Below are 22016 nucleotides of genomic sequence, written 5' to 3'. Positions count from 1 at the left end.
TAATTATGGGCAATTAAATTATGGAAAAATATATCTGTCGTACATAAATATTTCACTATAAATAACGATATTTATCTTCCAACTCTGTTTTTTTTTCACTAAAATAATATTCTAATAAGAGCCGCCTATTTCTAATTTTGAGAGCGCCCTGGGCGCTTATTACGTCGAACACGGTATTTGAAATGCATCGTGTTGATCACGTGACAATTAATAGACTCGTCAAGGGTGGAGTGTATCGCACTGATCGTTGCCATGTCAATACTCCATCTGCACCTTTTATCAGACGGTTCCATTGTTCAAACGTTACCTGCACCTGCTTGCCATTTCTTTGGACCTTCGGAAGACTTGAGGATGGGTGTTGTTTCAACTGTCCCGCCTGTCCAAGGACCAGCAGAATGGATAAGGATAGTGTCTTTGTACCACATCAAGCCCCTCGACGATACAGGGTATCTCGCATCAGCTATATACTTAACAATCATAGGTAAGTGCTAGTGTTTCACCATTACAATTTGTTGACTGTAACATTGCAAATGTCCAGACCGATCGTGTTATGCCATTGTTAACAAACAAGGATTTTATGCTTGTAGTCTTTTGTGTATAATTTCTACCATGATAAAATATTGATTGGAAATTTCTCCAGTTCACGGAAGATCTTCTTTCGGGATGGGTGTTTGGTGCTTTGGAGGTGAGCCTGTCACGCTCTGTTTTCTCCATTCCTAATGACTTTCTTCTCATTGTAATTTGTTTAAATTTAAATTTTAAATAATAATGTAATTTTCTTTTAGATATTATTTTGCCAGATTCTTTCTTAATTTATTAGAAGATAAATCCGCATTCAGCCATTGTCAGCCTTTCGATGTTCACGGCGGGAGTCCACAGCTTGTTAAATATTTTGGGGAAATTAATTCATTGCAAATGCAACCTGAAGAACATGAGGTTCATTCTCATCCATCTCAAACTCGTTCCACTGCACCTTAAAGTTAGCCATGTTATTAAGCGGTTAACAATAGACAATTTAGCTAAGTCCATATCACACTGCAGATCTGTGGCCGTTAACATATAGGCCATAACAGGCCATTTCAGAGGGGGTCATCCAAAATGTTCAAGGACATGGGGAGGGTCATCCCAAATTTGACAAGCATTAGGTTAAGGTCATTATTTCATCAAAAACCTCTTCACTCACCCCAGTTAATCTTGTTGTCTTTCATTTGAAAATTTGTTGTTTGTTTCAATTTTTACATACTTGGATTGCTCACTGACTACTAATGAGATTTAAACCAGGGCTCCTTTGTCTTGCTCCGAATAAATTAAATTGTTAGTTCAACACCACTTGGCAATGACGGAACTTCTTTTTTCCCTATCATTTACCTTGATGATAAATCGTAGAAAGCATCTTTTATACGGATAACGTTTTACTATATGATTCCTACAGTATTCATGTATAAATTTTATGATAATGTGTCTCTAATAATTCTATTGAATGGTTCTATACATTCTATGTCAAATTGTACAAAGCTGTTTTATGTATGTACAGAAGTGAGACACAAATAAACTATTGTCTGTCTGTCTGTCTGTCTGTCTGTCGGTAAGAGTTATCTAATCGGTCTACTGCAGTGTCAATGTCGAATGATTTTGTGATAGATGGGGAAAATTGCGTTGTATGTCGTATCTATTTATTAATAACAGCCATCTTTTTTGCTGATATTGCCGACAGAAAGTCAGGTAACTGGACGATCCACTGACTGTTAAATTACATGTATAGGCTCAACCGCCCTGTTCGTGGAATTATGAACTGGAGTGAGTATGGTTTTACGCCGCTTTTAGCAATATTCCAGCAATATCACGACGGAGGACACCAGAAATGGGCTTCACACATTGTACCCATGTCGGGAATCGAACCCGGGTCTTCGGCGTGACGAGCGGACGCTTTAACCACTAGGCTGCCCGACCGCCCTATGAACTAGAATTATGTATAAGACAGTATTAGGCAATGGAACCGAAAATGGCTCACCGCCAAAAGAATTGCAAATACCATACATGTTGGTTAATATTTGAAGTTCAATGCACAAACGAACATGCTGGTATGTTGTGTAAAGCAATGCCCATGAACTCGTCATAGATCAAGAACTCGGTATGTACCATTTGTCTCACGCAGAATTAGAGTGTACAGTTTTGGAATCAAGTGCTGCATATTGTGATAAGAATAAAGACACTCTGTGGTAACACTTGACAGATTTGTCATCAATTGGTACACATTGGAAATATCTCTTCTCAAGGTACATACTTCTCTATATGTTTAAATGGGTCGCGTTTATTTGGGCGATGAGTATATATTATGTCCAGCCAGCATTTGTTGTGTATTATATGATGGTTGTGTCGTCAAATGTTATAACGTTAGATCGCGAGGGCGAAACCTTAACGTGTTACACACTGGATGGGGGCACTGGCTTGGTTTCACCAAAACATGCGGTTTGAAATCAGTCAGTGAGTGAGTGAGTTTGGTTTAACGCCGCTTTTAACAGTATTACAGTTATATCGCGGCGTGTCAGCTTAATGTGGGAGCAAAGCCCGAAGTGATGAAGGTCTCAGACGTTTACCACTTCGGTGAAACCCACGAGCAGGGGTATGGTGCTGACAAACCTAGAAACATAATCGGGGCGAACCGGGATTCCAACCCACAATCATAGGTTTCTGGCGTGCCCAAGGGACGCAACTCTGCACAGCGAATCGCGGCGCCTTAGACGACTGGGCCACGAAATCAGTCAGTGACATGAGCAATTAGGTTACTAGCAATTAAACAATAAATAATTGTGTAGAAGGTTATAGTGAAACAAAGTGAATTAGCTTTTGGTTGTACTCAACAGCTTTCCGGGGGCACGGGTGGCCCAGTCGTCTAAGGCGCCGCGATTCCCTGTGCAGAGTTGCGTCCCTTTGGCACGCCAGAAACCTATGATTGTGGGTTGGAATCCCGGTTCGCCCCGATTATGTTTCTAGGTTTGTCAGCACCATACCCCTGCCCGTGGGTTTCACCGAAGTGGTAAACGTCTGTGACCTGCATCACTTCGGGCTTTCCTCCCACATTAAGCTGACACGCCGCGATATAACTGGAATACTGTTAAAAGCGGCGTTAAACCCAACTCACTCACTCACTCACTCACTCACTCACTCAACAGCTTTCCTGTGTACATGCGGTGTCCAAGAATACGATATCGCATAGACACTACAAATTTGTTTGACTTCTTTGAGTAGTTGACTGACGAATAACATGTGTTCTTCATCCCATACTTGTGCTTCCCTATAGACTATATACCTTCAACAAATTTAAATATGCTACCTGTGTAAAACATTATGAAGCTGAGAACTCAGGAGACAAATATTACTCGCATTCACACCCGGAAGAAAATTTTAGTAGATATAGTAATGGATGAAACTTGGACGTCTCTAACTTTCTACGAAGTTCCCGTGTAGTTTCTGAGGGGGCTTTTCGCATTGTAGTGTAAGTAACAAAAGAACAAGTGCCCACATGATATATAATTTATATGCAATGTTTTAATTACTTTCAACACATTTATATGAACAATAAGCTAATTAATAAGTCCATAGATAATGCTTTGTTGCACGTTCATCGTTCTGTTTCCATTTTTTACATTATATACTTTAACAGAGTAAGAGAAGTTTATGCAAATGGCATTCCTCTTGACAAGTACTAAATAACAACTGTTGTTTATTAAACAGAGATTGTTTTATGAAAAACATTATGACTACAAATTTCTTCTCTCACATTCCAATTTAATTCAGATCCATTTTTTCAGTTCTTCGAAACCGCTAAGAGTGAGTGAGTGAGTGAGTTTGATTATACGCCGCTTTTAGCATTATTCCAGCAATATCACGACGGGGGACACCAGAAATGGGCTTCACACATTGTACCCATGTCGGGAATCGAACCCGGGTCTTCGGCGTGACGAGCGAACGCTTTAACCACTAGGCTACCCGACCGCCCCGAAACCGCTAAGAATAACATTATCATGATCACAAGTTAAGGTAATGAGCCTGTTGAATGTTACCTTGTGAGATCTGTCTCATCTATCACTAATTTGATGCTTTCTCCGAGTTCAGCCACTTCCAATATCCTCAACATAATGAATTAATGTTCATTCATAAATATATTGATGGGTGCGGGGAAGTATGGAATACTGTAAGGGACATTCTCGCGATCTCGCATTCTCGCGATCTCGACCTTTGGAAACGAGGTAAATATGCCCAAAACACGAGAATGCGAGATCGCGAGAACGCGAGATTTGGCCAAAATCTCGCGTTCTCGCGATCTCGCATTCTCGTGTTTTTGGTACATAGCACTTTTTGTCAAAAGTCGACAACGCGAGAATGCGACATTTGGACATGATGCAAAATCTCGCAATCTCGCAATCTCGACCTGTCAAATTAGGCCACAAAAACACGAAATCGCGAGAACGCGAGAATGCGACATTTCATTTTCTCGCGATCTCGCGTTCTCGCGTTCTCGCGTTTTTTACGCTGTCCGTGCGCATGCGTAATATCACAAGGTCAAGGCCCATGCGCACGTTAGTAGTCCTTTGGTCATGCTCCTTTCATGCTCTTCATTCTCCAAGTAGCATTTAGCAAACTTATGACTTGAGCTTGAAAATGCTATGTAATTTACATACACAAAGTCTGAGTCATCTCCCGTTGTTACAGTTTCCTATGTACTTTATAATAAAACCCTCAACATGTTCAATATAATATAACAAAAGAAATTGTGTCTATGAATGTCCAATGATAGTGAAAACATTAATGTGGCCGAAAGCTGGAAACAAAACTATTACCATCAGTGAGTGAGTAATATTGCTTAAAGCCGCACCAGCAGTACTACAGTTACAAAAATAATCACAAGCCAGTGAGTTTCTCCATGAGGCAATGTTATACACGGCTAGCATATTCATGACAGGCAAAATTCTCATAGACCAATTTGAAATACAAAATTAATTATCATATTTTCATCCGCTCCAACCTGACTACAAAACATCCCGCTTTACATTATTTTATAGTTAAAATGGATAAAATTATCATTAAACCGCCCGCATGTTATCATAAATGAGCGGGCCACTAGTAAAGAAATAAACGACGAGTGGTAGTACAATAAAACACTGCAGGGAGAATAAACCATGAGGGGCGAGTGTTTTATTGTACAATAAACAACAACCACGAGTCGTTTAATGATTATATGAGATATCAACATTATGTACAGCCTCTTTAAGGGTGTTCATCTCATATAAACATACGTCTATATTCTGTACATAAACATGAACTTAAAAATCAATGATATACAAAATCGTTATCTTAACCCTATAATAAACAAACAATTCATCAAGGGCGATAACTCGATCCCGACATCACTTATAAGATACAATATATACCTGGTCCATGTTGTAAAATACACTTAACATTATAAATACAATTTCCACTTTCTTGAAACTACTGTATTTATTCAGTAACTCACCATATATTTCGCACGATACACTATTTAGAATTCATATTTCGAGACAAGACGAACATGTAAATTACCCGTACCCTGTTGATGACACTGGGATGTTTTTCGTCTTCAGGCAGTCGCCTTCTGTACGTCTATGGAGAGCAACTTAAAGGTCACTTCTCTCGCACAATTAACGTCGTCAAGCTCACGTCAGATTCATCAGAAATTGGGTCATGATAGATCCATGATAAATCGTATAATTCACCCCGCTTCGTTCGTCAATGATCTCAGCGATTAAACGCGTAGTCACCTTTAGAGTAGTGAGAGAGTTTGGTTTAACACCGCTTTTAACAGTATTCCAGTTATATCACAGCGTGTCAGCTTAATATGGGAGTAAAGCCCGAAGTGATGCAGGCCTCAGACGTTTACCTCTTCGATGAAGCCCACGAGCACGGATATGGTTAAACAAGAAACATAATCAGGGCGAACCGGGATTCGAACCCACAAACATAGGTTTCTGGCGTGCCCTAGTGACGCAACTCTGCACAGAGAATCGCGGCGCCTTAGACGACTGGGCCACCCTAACGAGTGTTGATATATTTGATGTCAGACCGCCGTCATATAGCTGGAATATTGCTGAGTGGGGCGTTAACAACAAACAACCAAACAAATCTTTCTGAAAAATACCATGAGGCATCCATGTTGGTTATTTGACTGTTAGTTGTCAGACAATATTTGTCAAATTCAGTCAGTTCACCGGCAAGAAAAGGAGCGTTTTCTTGACTTTATTATGTTACTAGTTATATGTTTACAAATCTACATATATGTTTCTGTATAATCAAAACACTTGGACAATTTGCATTGTGACATTGTCAAAAGTCACGTGATTTTGGAGCAGCCATTTTGAAATAAACTGCATTAATTTGCAAAGCATAAATTTCTATGAACGTTGTGGTTCATCTCGACGTTTTGATGTCAAAAGACACGAGAGTGAGATTTTATTCATCATCAAACATCATTCTTCCAACTTTTTCAGTTTGTAGACAGTAATGAGCAGTGTCTTAAGTGTAAAAAGTACTGCTAACAGATTCAGTGGCAGAGCCATTAGTGATGTCATGTGATTGTGACGTCATGGTAACCAATGCCTTCACAATGTTCCGCAAAGCATTGTGATGCAATTTTATCTGCAATGTGGACATCGGTTGATCTCACCCAAGCGATATCTTCCGTGGGAGCCAGTTTGGGATGATAAAACTTGATAATGCCCTCATATTGCTAAAAGACGGGCCATTAGCACACCCGTTGTTAGTTGACGTCATATGACGTTCAATAGTGTCGTCATCTGGTATGTTTCTATGTCGTTTCCATATTTTAAACGGTGGTCAGTGACATTCGTTTTCGTTAATTGCAGTAAATGTTTCAAAACCGATATTGTATAATTTGATTTGATAACAAATGCTATCCGTTTGAGCTATAATCACGCTAACGCTATTTTTTAGGGCAGTATCCTTTGCAGAAGGCCTCGGTCTTTTCAACTGCTCTCCTTCGTCGGCGTACCGCCTCCGTGGTCTAGTGGTAGAGCGTCCGCCCGGAGAGCAGAAGGTCCGGGGTTCGATCCCCGGCCGCGTCATACCAAAAGACGTTAAAAGATGGTACTTGTTGTTACCATGTCTGGCGCTCGGCATTAAGGGGCTAAAGCAAGGACTGGTCGGCTCGGAGTCAGTATACTGTGTCTGAGTAGGGTATTCATGTTAAACTGCGGCATGGTATCTCAGTGAGCTAGCACTTTAAATCAGCATCAGTCCGGACTAGTACAAGCAGCCACACAAACACACACACGTACATGCATTTCGCTATATAAGTGCAATAATCTTGGACGCGACGTTAAACCCAATTTCACCTCGCCTCACCTTCGTCGGGCAGTTAATAGAAGGCCTCGGGATTCTGAAGAAATATAGAGGTTACCCTCATACTATTTTCTCCAAGTTTCTGGAACTATATATACTTCTCCATATCGCTAATATGTATGTGCCTATTTTCTTTACTTGATGAAATACTCCAATCACGTAGCCCTACTGAACACGCATTATGCATATGAATCGCACCCTTCGACATATACATATAACTGTATAGGCAATTAGCACAAAAACACGAGAACGCGAGAACGCGAGATTGCGACATTTGTCAAGTGTCGCAATCTCGCGTTCTCGCGTTCTCGTGTTTTTGAAAATAGTTACATATAACTGTATAGGCAATAAGCACAAAAACACGAGAACGCGAGATTGCGACACTTGACAAATGTCGCGATCTCGCGTTCTCGCGTTCTCGTGTTTTTGAAAATAGTTACATATAACTGTATAGGCAATTAGCACAAAAACACGAGAACGCGAGATCGCGAGATTGCGACACTTTACCAATGTCGCAATCTCGCGTTCTCGCGTTCTCGAGTTTTTGAAAATAGTTACATATAACTGTATAGGCAATTAGCACAAAAACACGAGAACGCGAGATCGCGACACTTGACAAATGTCGCTATCTCGCGTTCTCGCGTTCTCGTGTTTTTGTGCTTATAGCCTATACAGTTGTATGTAACTATTTTCAAAAACACGAGAACGCGAGAACGCGAGATTGCGACATTGGTCAAGTGTCGCGATCTCGCGTTCTCGTGTTTTTGTGCTAATTGCCTATACAGGTATATGTAACTATTTTCAAAAACACGAGAACGCGAGATTGCGACATTAGTCAAGTGTCGCGATCTCGCGATCTCGCGTTCTCGTGCTTTTGTGCTAATAGCATATACACTTATATGTAACTATTTTCAAAAGCACGAGAACGCGAGAACGCGAGATTGCGACATTGGTCAATTGTCGCGATCTCGCGTTCTCGTGTTTTGTGGTAATTGCCTTTACAGTTATATGTAACTATTTTCAAAAACACGAGAACGCGAGAACGCGAGATTGCGAGATTGGTCAATTGTCGCGATCTCGCGATCTCGTGTTTTTGTGGTAATTGCCTATACAGTTATATGTAACTATTTTTAAAAACACGAGAACGCGAGAACGCGAGATTGCGACATTGGTCAAGTGTCGCGATCTCGCGTTCTCGTGCTTTTGTGCTAATAGCATATACACTTATTTGTAACTATTTTCAAAAACACGAGAACGCGAGAACGCGAGATTGCGACATTGGTCAATTGTCGCGATCTCGCGTTCTCGTGTTTTGTAGTAATTGCCTTTACAGTTAAATGTAACTATTTTCAAAAACACGAGAACGCGAGAACGCGAGATTGCGAGATTGGTCAAGTGTCGCGATCTCGCGTTCTCGTGTTTTTTGGTGCTGATTGCCTATACAGTCATCTTGTGGCTCAGTCGTCTGAGTTGTCGCAATTCGTTGTGTAGAGTTGCGTCCCTTGGGTGTGCCAGAAACCTACAATGGAAGGTTTCCTCTCATTTTAAAGGGGCACTGATCTACAGAAATGCCCCGAGACTGGTTGTTGTCTTAGTTATCCCCCCCCCCCCCCCCCCCCACACACACACACACACACCACCCCCACCCCCACCCCCACCCCCACCCTCACTTCACGCCATGATATGAGTGTATTCCGTCTGCTTTAGTAAACCTACACATGTAAACACTTACAAATCCACTGTGCAAGATAACAGTGATTAATCAATGAACGTATTTTCTTTGGAACTTTTGATGGCGAGGAATGATCCGTGTACAAAAAAGTAAATGAACTGATCACTCCTCTTGCTGGGCTGCCACGTGAATATTACATAAGATACATTTCACCTCAATTCAAACCTGGATTCAGATGAAATAATTACCCCAGACACAAGACATGCCAAATGGGAACCGTTGTCAGGTAATCTGAGTAGTGCTACTACTAACTATACCTGTAATAGGTTCATTAACTGAGCTTCTAGTGAATGGCAACAAAGACACAGGTGTAGGGTTATGCCCAAAAACGTGGATGACAACAAGAGATAGCAATCGTATTATCCACGCAATCCAAAACCCGAAAATGCTTTCACAGCTGGGATACTATAAAAATAAACTGACGGCCAAAAGAAACGTTACCAACGATATTTCTAGGATAAAATATGACCAAAACAAATTGAAGCAGCAATAACAATTGTATTGTAGAAATACATCATTCAGAACAGTAAAATGCGAATTTACTAATTCAACAACAAAGTCCTTGACCTCCAACAGGGACATTTCTTGACAAGGGGTCATTCGTCCAGTATTCGATCAACAACACTGGTTACAACTTTAAGGTGACGACGGCCTAGACCGTTCAATACGGGATATGACCTCAATGAGCGGCAATGCATCTTCGAATGCGGCGTCGCACTGAGTAGACAAGGGTCCTCACATCGACTGCAGGTTTCCGATTCCATTCCTCACGGAGGGCAACGATCAACGCTTGTCTCGTGATGGGAGGATGTTGACGTTTCCGAAGACGACGCCCCAGCTGGTCTCAGAGATGTTCTGTGGGTGACAGATCTGGTGATCGAGCTGGCCACGGCAGGACAGTCACGTTGTTGGCGTTGAGGAAGTCTCTAGTAATACGGGCTTTATGGTGTGTGGCGTTATCTTGTTGGAACACCGTCCGTTGTTGACGCTTGATGAAAGGAAGAACCACTGGCCGTAAGATATTGTCAGTGTAGCGTTGTGCTGTCAGATTGCCTTCGATGATGACAAGTTCCGTCTTCTCGTCCCTTCAAATGTCGCCCCAGACCATCATCACACTTCCGCCCCCTAAAGGTTCCACCTCCTGGACACAACAAGGAGCCGTACGTTCACCACGTCGTCGATACACTCGCGTCCGCCCATCAGGTTTGAAGGTCATGCCCTTGAAAGGGCGATAACCCCGGAGACCATAATGTCGTAGTCGTCTGGTCACTGTTTATCTGCTGACCGGATGTCCTAAGCTGTTGGCATCTGATAACGTCACAGTAAGAAATCTGTTCCTCAGATGACGTACCCGTAAAAAGCGGGGTCATCCTGCGGGGTCGTGACCTTTGGTCTGCCACTCCGTGGTCTGTCTGCGGTTCTGCCAGTCTGTCGGAGACGTGCGACCAGTCTGGTAATGGTCATCTTGGAGCAGTTCATGTTAATGGCAACCGCTCTCTGTGTCGCTCACATCTGCAGCATACCTATGGCTCTCTCTTGGCATGTTCGTTGGTGTTAATCATCGCAACCATTGATAGGGAACAGATCCCTGCGTAATTTATACCCGGAAATTGCACGATAATTTGGGGAAGATTGTTTTAAAAAATTGCTGAAAAACACCAATATTTCCCAAAACCCGCAAAGCACGTGCAAAGAACGACAGAGAACATGAAGGCTGTATTCGTGAAATGTGTTCTTTACTGTTTTTGAACAGGTTGGCATCTTTGTTTCAAAGTGGCAAATCAGTTAATGTTGGTAACGTTTCTTTTGGCCCTCAGTTTATAACCATCTGGGGTATTTCCAAATAACGACATCCGGTGAGCTTCCATCGTTCTTTTTGTCCGTTTGTTTAGGCTGAAGAAATTAATTAACATGCGCCCTTTGTCTGAGATTCAGAGATTACAGGTAACCAATCAATGTTCTTGAACACGGTAGTCCAGTCTCTTGTCACGCTCAGTTGCGTCAGTGAGCAAATCGGCAGATGGTGAGCCCAAGCTGGCAGTGTTAGACAGCCGAGAAGAAGATTAGTGCCCCTTTAAACCGACAAGCCGGGATATAACTAAAATATACACACTGTTCAAAGCAGTGCACGTGTTAAGCCAAACTCACTCACTTATTCAGAGTCATGCCGGTCCCCCAGGCTGGATATTGGGGGTACTTTTCCAGTATAAGCATGCCTGTCATTTGAATGTTAAGGCCGCAATAAAATTAAGAGTTACAGTTTGATTGATTTTTTAAAAACATGGGAGACAGGAGGCATTTTAGTTTTAACGTTTTTATTTTGTTCTTATCGACCTACTTTAGGCATATGTGTACAATTGCTGTCGGCGGATGCGATTCGCATGCATCATGTGTGCTCAGTAGGGCTACGTGTACAGAGTATTTTATCAGGTAAAGAAAGTAGGAACACTCATATTAACGATACTTCTATTTCTAGGAATTTGAGGGCATTAGAATAATGTAAGGCAGGATGTTTTGTTGTCAGGCGGCAGCGGATGAAAATCTATTAATTAAAGTAGCGAATATGGTATCGTATAAAAAAACAAAAAAACAACATCGGACAATATCATTTTATCCGAATGCTACAAATTGGTCTGTGAGAATTTTATTTTAATGAATATTCTAGCCGTGTATAAAATTGCCTCATTGAGAAACTCACAGGCTTGTGATTATTTCTGTAACTGACAGTGTAGCCACGAATAACTGCAATGCTGCTGATGCGGCTTTGAGCAATATTACTTACTCACTGACGGTAATAGTTTTGTTTCCAGCTTTCGGACACATTTATGTTTTCACTATCATTTGACATTCATAGACACAATTTCTTTTGTTATATTATATTGAGCATGTTTAGGGTTTTATTATAAAGTACATAGGAAACTGTAACAACGGGAGATGACTCAGACTTTGTGTATGTAAATTACATACCATTTTCAAGCTCAAATCATAAGTTTGCTAAATGCTACTTGGAGAATGAAGAGCATGAAAGAAGCAGGACCAAAGGACTACTAACGTGCGCATGCGCTTGACCTTATGATATTACGCATGCGCACGGACAGCGTAAAAAACGCGAGAACACGAGAACGCGAGATCGCGAGAAAATGAAATGTCGCATTCTCGTGTTCTCGCGATTTCGTGTTTTTGTGGCCTAATTTGACAAGTCGAGATTGCGAGATTGCGAGATTTTGCATCATGTCCAAATGTCGCATTCTCGCGTTGTCGACTTTTGACAAAAAGTGCTATGTACCAAAAACACGAGAATGCGAGATCGCGAGAACGCGAGATTTTGGCCAAATCTCGCGTTCTCGCGATCTCGCATTCTCGTGTTTTGGGTATATTTACCTCGTTTCCAAAGGTCGAGATCGCGAGAATGCGAGATCGCGAGAATGTCCCTTACAGTATTCCATAGGGAAGGACCCTCTTTTGGTCGGGAATTGTGGGGAAATGTCTGTGTGTGGAGGCTTCGGAACCTTGGTACATTCTGAAAGACAAAGACTTTTTTATTAAATATCGATTTTGTTCATTTTATGGACTATCAAATACGCACTAACATATTCAAATAATGAAGTCTTTGCGTTGGATCGTACCGACGTTTATGTTCATCATTGTTCGCCAAATGAGAACCACTGATTGCTATATGTACCAGGCGCCATCGTCCGAACACACATTGTAGGCAGGGACAGAGGGCTGATACCATTAATTACACCTTAAAGCAATACGCTGATGGTCAGGGTAATGACGACAACCACAGGTAATCGGGTTATGTTGTGGGATAATAACGACATAAAGCTGTTGCATAAGTTTTGGTTTGTTGCTTAACGCCGCACTCAGCAATATTCCAGCCATATGACGGCGGTCTGTAATTGATCGAGTCTGGACTAGATAATACAGCGATTGACATCATCACCATCGATCCACGCAATTGGGATCGATGACATGCATCAACCAAGTCAGCACGCCTGACCACCCGATCCCGCTAGTCGCTTTTTATGACAATCATAGTCGCCTTTTACGGCAAGCATGGGTTGCTGAAGACCTATTTTACCCCGGATCTTCAGGGGTCTGTACATAAGTCCTCTGTGCATAATACGCAATTAGATTCCCTGAAAAAGAAGCGTACTTTCGGTTTTGAGCACATGAAGACGTATTTGCTTTGTCAGGCACTGTACATTAACATTTACGTTGAAACTTCTTGCTTTTGGTTTAACAGAACTTACACGAATCCCAAAGTAAAGATATCAATGTCCCGGCCTCGTGGGTGTAAAAGTCATGAATGTGTACAGCTGTATCATAAAGGAAGACTGCAAACGTCACATGCAACATGCAGTAAACTACGGTTAAAACGAACACGCTTATAACGAACTGACGGATATGACGAACTTACATTTTGGTCCCGACTACTTGCTGTAGTCATGCTGTATATGTACTTATAACGAACTACGGTTATAACGAACTAAAATTAGTAGTCCCTTTGTGTTCGTTATAACCGTTACGGTAGTTTACTGTATATTTGTAAGGTATGTCAGCGATTTGCTGTGCAGAGTTGCGTCCCTTGGGCACGCCAGAAACCTATGATTGTGGGTTCGAATCCCGGTTCACCCCGATTATGTTTCTAGGTTTGTCAGCATCATACCTGTGCTCGTTGGTTTCACCGAAGTGGTAAACGTCTGAGACCTGCATCACTTCGGGCTTTCCTCCCACATTAAGCTGACACGCCGCGATATAACTGGAATACTGTTAAAAGCGGTGTTAAACCCAACTCACTCACTCACTGTATATTTGTATAATATAAAATAGTTTTCACCAAGGTGTTCTGTTTCGACGGTTAAAAGAGATTGAGTATTCTCTGGTGTTTGTATTTTATTCAAGCTACGGAGTACTGAGAAACCACAAACATTATATCCTCCAGACAAACAATCCAGTTCAGGGTTTTCATCATACGCAGTTTTTTTCAAATTTGTCAACTCTAAAATCAAGCTGTGAAGTTCTTGTAAACTTAGATTTCTCTGGACAGTTACTTGGACAACGTTTATAGAATTGTCTGATTCAATCATAACGACACGTTATAAACTCCATGGTTAATATTGTCTGTGCTATTATCCAGCTGTCTTGCATTTGTCCATTGAAATTTCCATCCTGTTACGTGTCAGAGCTATCACCGATCAGTGATAATTTAAGTCCTGGCTTACAGCTGTCCACCGTTATTATCTATCAGCGCTAATTAACAGTTACGTCTTGGCCTCCGTTTGTCCATTGTTAATCATGTGTCAGCGCTAATTAACAGTTACGTCTTGGCCTCCGTTTGTCCATTGTTAATCATGTGTCAGCGCTAATTAACAGTTACGTCTTGGCCTCCGTTTGTCCATTGTTAATCACGTATCAGCGCTAATTAACAGTTACGTCTTGGCTTCAATTTGTCCATTGTTAATCACGGGTCAGCGCTAATTAACAGTTACGTCTTGGCTTCCGTTTGTCCATTGTTAATCACGTATCAGAGCTAATTAACAGTTACGTGTTGGCTTCAATTTGTCCATTGTTAATCACGTATCAGAGCTAATTAACAGTTACGTGTTGGCTTCAATTTGTCCATTGTTAATCACTGATCAGCGCCAATTAACTGTTGACTTCCCTTGTTAAGTTTCCACCTTTGCTATCTTATTACTTATGTTGTTCTTACATTTACTTGACCCGTGAAGATTCCGGGGTAGAATAGGTCTTCAGCAACCCATGCTTGCCGTAAAAGGTGACTATGCTTGTCGTAAAAGTCGATTAACGGGATCGTGTGGTCAGGCTCGCTGACTTGGTTGATGCATGTCATCGATCCCAATTGCGTGGATCGATGCTCATGATATCGATCACTGGATTGTCTGGTCCATACTCGATTATTTACAGACCGCCGTCATAAAATTGGAATATTGCTGAGTGTGGCGTTAAACAATAAACCAACCAACTGTTTATATTCAATTCCGGTCAGTTTGTAATACAAACATTACAGACAACCCTTGCACCTCTATGTGAATTTGTGTTAGCACATGTGACTTGTTGTTACACAAAAAGAAAATTATTTAATAGGCATTACTGAGAAGTTGACGGATGACAAAGTAGATTGTGTCTTCTATGTCAAACAAAAAGAGGCTTTTTTGTCACAAAAGGCCCCGATTGGCGAAGAGGCCAATCTAATGATACGCCTGCTCGAGCATCTGGTAAGCTGACACATATTCACTGACCATTTCTGTCTGTTATCGAAAGCGTTTGTCAATACAATAGTACTACCACAACATCAGGTAGTTCAGGTAAGGTAAGGTAAATTTATTTCATGTCTCACCTCATACAAATAAATATATATACAGGTCACATAACAAAATACATGTGATGAGCCATCCCGTATTGGATTATGAGAGACTATAGAACGTAAAATGATACACAGACATAAAATATGGAATAAATATATATACGTTAGTAAAAAGGGTAAAAAGCATAAAATATTTATAAAAATTTAAGATGTATATAAACGTAATTTTCTAACATCTAAGACATCCATGCAGGTTTTGGCAGTAACTTTAAAAATATATGGGCATGACATAATAAAAGCTAACTGATCAACATCAGACATATCATAAAAATTGGCATATAACGTTGAACATAAAACTAACATATTTTTAGTAATGAACTTCTATGCAATAAAATCAATGTATCGTTGTATATACACCACGGAAATCTACATTTGTTCAGATGATGTGTCATTCCGTCATCAGTACGATGTTCGTGTGCACGTATAAGTACATTCACTAAAAATAGACAGGTGTTAACTATGATCACGATAGAGAGATAAATAATCGCAGGTCGGGGTATAACATTTCCTTGGTTACAGTTAATAGTTAGTTACGAGTTGACATTTTTTAAATTGTTCTTCATAAGTTGAAAGATATATTGGTGCTGAAACAGACTAGCAATCAACGCTATAACCGTGAGGCAATCGCGTTACTCAATTCAACCCAAAAGGAACAACATATAGGGCGCCGTTTTAAACTATTAATTATATTCCTTATTTAATGATATCAGTAATTCATTTATTGATTCCTAAGAATGAATTTTTGTGACAAAATTGATTTTTTGTTCTCCTGAAATATTTATTGATTTATTGATATATTTTTAGATATCTACAAAAAAATTCATTATATCAAATTATGTATTTTATCATATAAATAATAGAATTTGTGATATTTAAAAAATTAAAAGTAGTTTTTGATATCACAAATTGTGAGAATTACATCCGCTAGAGTGTTTTTTCAATGACTTCCAGCATATCGCTAGATATACTTTTGTTTGTACATCTCCTACTCTATGTTTGTTGTTTAGTGATTTTCATGGTGTACTTCTCGATAAAATGAAGCATTAATGACCACAGTAATTGTTCCTTGTAATATTCTGTCTTCAGCCTTTGTCTCCATGCCATTAGACCAAATTTTGAACAGTTCGTGCAGACAGTTGCCGTAATATTTACGTACATAGTCATATTCAGAGGATGTCGCTGCATGTACTTTTCTTATTTCATCAAAACACGAGCTTTAGGATAAGAGATGTATCATTGTATTTAATGCGATCTGAATATTATTTTTACCATCTTACTTACGTACATGCTTTACATGAGACGTTTTATGTTTGCATGTCACCATAAATTACAATTATTGCTGGTAAGCTGAACACAATTGACAAATACTCCAATAAACATGATTGTAAACGAGTCATGTATTCATGAAAAAGTGTATGATTTGAAAATGCCAAAATGATGTATCAAGGATCGAGTAGAAGATATATTGACAGTTTATTCAACAGACCAACTTTTAACTGACGCAGTCAAAGCGCAATTTTGCCTCTCCTGGCGATCATTATGCAAAGGCCATCTTATACACAACTCCGCGCTCACGTCCAATGGTGTCTTTTTGCCGTACGGTTATTAGTAGAGCCCTCTGCCTCAAATGTTTCCTCCATGATATAAACAACTCTCATTAAGTAAATGTTGCTTTTTCCCAGTGTCACGGAGAGACACAAAGTGTTTTGACTCCTTTATTCGTGTTTCCTCTCAGAATAATAGTCATGAATTCAAGTCAATAGCCTGATATGAAAATATTCTGAGTTGCGATTATATTTGGTTATCATGGCATACACAGAGGCAGTGACCCGTGTAGCTTTCATTTCAACCCGACATCGTTCCAGGAATCCATGAGCTACACACCTTTAACAAAGTAGATATTCGTAAATAACTGCTCCTATATACTTGATCCAAACTGCAATCTTATGTTCTCCTGTACGCCATGAGCTGTAATGCTTAGGGAATAACCATTTGATATTCGGGGGCTGAATGGGGCTGTGATTTTGTCCATAGATGGGAAATCAAATATATTTTTGATTATTTATTTTTTCGATATTATTATTTTCGAGTATCAAATGGTCGGCCCCTTTGGGATAGAGTATCTTAGAATCAAAGGCAATTGTCAGCAAGTCACTGAACTGAAGTACGCCAAATTGTGAATAAAGACTAAAATATCACGAGTCAATGCTAATACAACAATATAAATATTTGTTGTTGAATAGTAATCTATCGTGTAGTTGTCCGATTTTCGGTCACGAACGTTGATACTACTTAATTTCGTTTATCCGACATAATCATATGCAACCAACCATGTTGGATTAACGGGACTTGACTGAATTTCACTCGTAAACAGCCTAGAAATGACAGGTTCAAAACTTACTGATATCACAAAGCATGTTGTATGTGTATCTGCAGGTGTCATATCGACCGTGGGCAACAGCCTTGTTCTGGCCATCTTCCTCCGGGACAAGCACCTGCTCAAGAAGCCCCAGAACCTGCTACTGGTCAACCTCGCCATCTCCGACATTGGCATCAGTGTGTTCGGCTACCCATGGACCGTGGCGTCCAACTACGCCAAACGCTACCTCTTTGGGACGGCGTTCTGCTCTATACAAGGTTTCATGACGTTCACCCTGGCACAGACCGACATGAACACTCTGGCATGTCTGAGTGTGTTCCGCTACATAACCATCTGCTACCCTCAATTCGGTACGTCGAATTTGAGATACACATCACATCATCACTAACGTATATGGAATACAATATTTGTTGGCCAAATTATGCAAGCCGTTTACACAATAACCCGAGCTTCCAAAGGGGTACGACGTGTAACGCATGAGCTGATAAGGCTTAGAGGCTTACAGCAGCGTACACCGCAACCCACGCACTTAATATTCAAACGGTATTTACTGGAATACCAGATTACCGCTTTACGCCACAAAAATATATGCATCAGCCGTGTTGCAGTTGTTCGCGGCGAAAAACCAGAGAAAAAACTGCTCAATTAGTTAATTAGATCATGTTTCATAATTATGTTTCTTATACTTATCAGCATATTGTTTGAACTACGAAGTCGCAAAGTTCACCATCATCTTCACGTGGGCCTACTCTCTTCTGTGGACAACACCGCCTCTCGTCGGCTGGAGCTCATATACCTTTGAACCCTTCGGAACGTCTTGCTCCATCGACTGGAGCAACTCTGGTACTAAAGAACTGTCGTACACTTGGTGCCTCATCATCTTCTGTTTCCTCATTCACGTTGTCGTCATGATATACTGCTACTGCAACGTATGCAAGAAGATCCGCGAGGTTGACGGCAGGGTTCCCCCCTCAACTATAAGTAATCCCCGGACTGGCGAAATTATGAGGACCTACAATATGAGAAAGGAGAAGAGGGTTACCCTTGTAAGTATGACGTAGTCAGTATCGTTATCTTAATCCAATAAACCGCCTCCGTGGTCTAGTGGTAGAGTGTCGGCCCGGAGAGCGGAAGGTCCGGGGTTCGATCCCCGGCCGCGTCATACCAAAAGACGTTAAAAGATGGTACTTGTTGTTACCCTGTCTGGCGCTCGGCATAAGGGGTTAAAACAAGGACTGGTCGAGTCAGAATACTGTGTCTGCGTGGGGTATTCATGTTAAACTGCGGCATGGTATCTCATTGTGCTAGCACTATAGATCGGCATCAGTCCGGACTAGTACAAGCAGCCATACACACGTGCATACACGTCGTTTATTAGTGCAACAATCTTGGACGCGACGTTAAACCCTATTTCACCTCACCATAATCCAATAGAAAATGTTCCACACTGAGGTCTAGATAGATCGGTGGGTCGATGCCCCTGTCGGGTCTTTCCAAAAAGATGGCATTTACTGTTACCCATCCTGGCGGTGGGCATTAAGAGTAACATCAAGGACTTTCGGCTGGGAGTCAGAATAATGTGTCTGTCTGGGGTTAAACTGGGTCTGGGTCGTTCAAAGGACGTGTTCGGGCATGTAGTCAAACTCTCTGACTATTCCCAATGTATGTTAAAACGCCGAGGTTAAGATTAAAGGATCTGTATGATCTGAAACAACGCACCTGTACTTTTGCGTCATGGAGATTTCCTAAACCTTTTAGCAGGAATGTTAAAGTACGTCATTTCAAGTAATCAGTCTCGTAAAAAACCCGTATGAACGTCAAAAAGTGTCGTTCATACTCTTATTTACGTCCTTTTCGTGGTCATTTGACATGCCCCTGGACGAAAAGCTGTGTTTCGTGTAATTCAACATTGAATTATTGATGCATTCATATTGCAATATCCCATGGTCAAATGCCAAAACATCGATGACAGGTTTAAATAGTTCACGTCGATGTCGAGCTATGCTATCAATGGTATCGATAGACCTAATACATGTCAATGTGTTACCCATGTTTTGCTTTGGGTCCAAAACTCATCACCGATGTTTAAGCTTATAATGTTGATTTTGCTGTTTTCAGATAGCGCTTCTTCTGAATGTGACCTTTGTTGTCATCTGGGCCCCATACACCGTTGTCTGTCTTTGGTCTGTGTATGACAAAGATCTGCCATCCTGGGTCACAACCTTTCCCACATTCTTTGCGAAGGCTTCTTGTATGACGAACCCATTCTTATATTTCCTGACAAACTCAACACTACGACTGAAGGCCAAGCGACTATTCACCAGAAACGTACAACGCGTTTACCCGTACCCTCCTCGGTAAGAACATATTATAGTGAGTGAGTGAGTGAGTATTGTTTTACGCCACTTTTAGCAATATTCCAGCAATATCACGGCGGGGGACACCAGAAATCGGCTTCACACAATGTACCCATGTCGGGAATCGAACCCGGGTCTTCGGCGTGACGAGCGAACGCTTTAACCACTAGGCTACCCGACCGCCCAGAACATATTATAACATCGGTAATAAACATATTCTGTCGCAAACGATAATCCCCGCATCAACCCCTTCACCCACCCACCCACCCCATCCAGAATATTACATTGTCGAACTCTGGCTACTTAAATTACACGTTTGTGTGAGGATTTTGATTACTATTCCAGCAATAACTGGGCAGGAAAACACTTCTTCACTTGGATAGAGAAAACATTAGTTTTAATAGAATCGTTTTGAATAGGCATCAGTCAATAAATTATATTTGCACCGACTACTTCTCTTGTCGACAATAACGTTTTATGAGCTAAGAACATCCATACAGATTCCTAACAGGTATTCGCGGCAAGATTTGTCATATTTTTACTTGAAGTATATTTTAGAATCCTATTTATATTTACTTCTATTTTATTGTTACCTAATACGTATCCCATCGACCTTACGGTTTCGTGAGTTAAACAGCTTCCTCACACATATAAGCAAGGGGACAGTTTTTATTTTATTTTTACCTAATATTTATCCCATCGACCTTACGGTTTCGTGAGTTAAACAGATTCCTCACATATATAGAAAAGGGGACAGTTTTTATTTTATTTGTACCTCATATTTATCCCATCGACCTTACGGTTTTGTGAGTTAAGTGCTTAAAACATTTCCGCATATTCACATGCATGAGGAGAGTTTTCATGTTTGTTTGTATAATGTTTCAGTCCATCTCAGCCTGAAACTGGTATCAGTAAGGATGGAGTGTACATCGGGAGGAGAGCCTTTATATCCGAGAAGATGGAGACGTCTATTATGTGAGATAAGGAGAGATAACAGCTGTAACATTGTACAAGAAAAACATCAGGAAATATCTGTTTTCAGCGCCTTTACAATCTACAATAGTCACAAAAACATCATGATCAGATCCAATCGGCATATTCCATGAACTGCTGCCGAGGTCAAGTTATATGCGTACACAAAACGTCAGATTATCTCAACAACATGACAATTGCTATATGCCGAATGGATTGGCTAAATTGAAATTAGACAATGAAATATCATCTTTCAGGGTGAATGAGAGAATGAGTGAGTGAGTTTGGTTGAACAGAATTCTTTTTATAACACACCTTGACAGCTTGTGGGTAGAAGGGCTGATGCAGGTCTCAGACGTTTACCACATTCGTGAAACCAACGAATACGTGTATGATGCTGACAAACCCAGAAACATAATCGGGACGAACGAGTTGCGGCGCCTGAGACGAGTGAGCCTAAGAAGCCCTGACAAATTCTGCGATTCTGCAATCGCAGAAAGATTTGCGGAAAATGTATTTTACCGCAGAAATGCACAATTACCTAGAAATATGCCTCAGAATGTTGTAATTTTAGCAGAAAATCTTTGCTAATTTGATCGCAGAATTCGTCTCGGACTCGGCCAACTGTGTCCCTTCCCGCAACAATGATGCTGATGATCAGCTGGTACTTCATAAATATCAGTGAGCGAGTGAGTATGGTTTTACGCCGCTTTTAGCAATATTCCAGCAATATCAAGGCGGGGGACACCAGAAATGGGCTTCACACATTGTGCCTATTTCGGGAATAGA

At 40.9% G+C, this 22016-nt stretch overlaps 1 protein-coding gene across 1 annotated transcript; it reads left to right on the top strand.

The window, feature by feature from the left end:
* Positions 1 to 351: 351 nt before the first annotated feature.
* On the top strand, positions 352 to 21234 carry LOC124127677 (visual pigment-like receptor peropsin). The gene is made up of 5 exons (XM_048402730.1): positions 352 to 481; positions 17955 to 18248; positions 18592 to 18944; positions 20017 to 20255; positions 21141 to 21234. The coding sequence occupies exons 1-5, from the start codon at positions 352 to 354 to the stop codon at positions 21232 to 21234; spliced, it is 1110 nt and encodes a 369-aa protein (XP_048258687.1).
* Positions 21235 to 22016: the final 782 nt, after the last annotated feature.

This window comes from Haliotis rufescens, unplaced genomic scaffold (assembly GCF_023055435.1).
Source record: "Haliotis rufescens isolate VD_foot unplaced genomic scaffold, xgHalRufe1.0.p SCAF_29, whole genome shotgun sequence".
NCBI lineage: Eukaryota > Metazoa > Mollusca > Gastropoda > Lepetellida > Haliotidae > Haliotis > Haliotis rufescens.
Note: the sequence above shows the minus strand (reverse complement) of the source record. Positions and strands in the feature narration are given on the sequence as shown.

Bases quoted from the DNA above. Each gene is read 5' to 3' on its own strand.
- LOC124127677 (XM_048402730.1), top strand. From the start codon at position 352: ATGGGTGTTGTTTCAACTGTCCCGCCTGTCCAAGGACCAGCAGAATGG. The intron at 482-17,954 runs GTAAGTGCTAGT...GTGTATCTGCAG, and splicing joins TATATACTTAACAATCATAG to GTGTCATATCGACCGTGGGC. The intron at 18,249-18,591 runs GTACGTCGAATT...TATACTTATCAG, and splicing joins CATCTGCTACCCTCAATTCG to CATATTGTTTGAACTACGAA.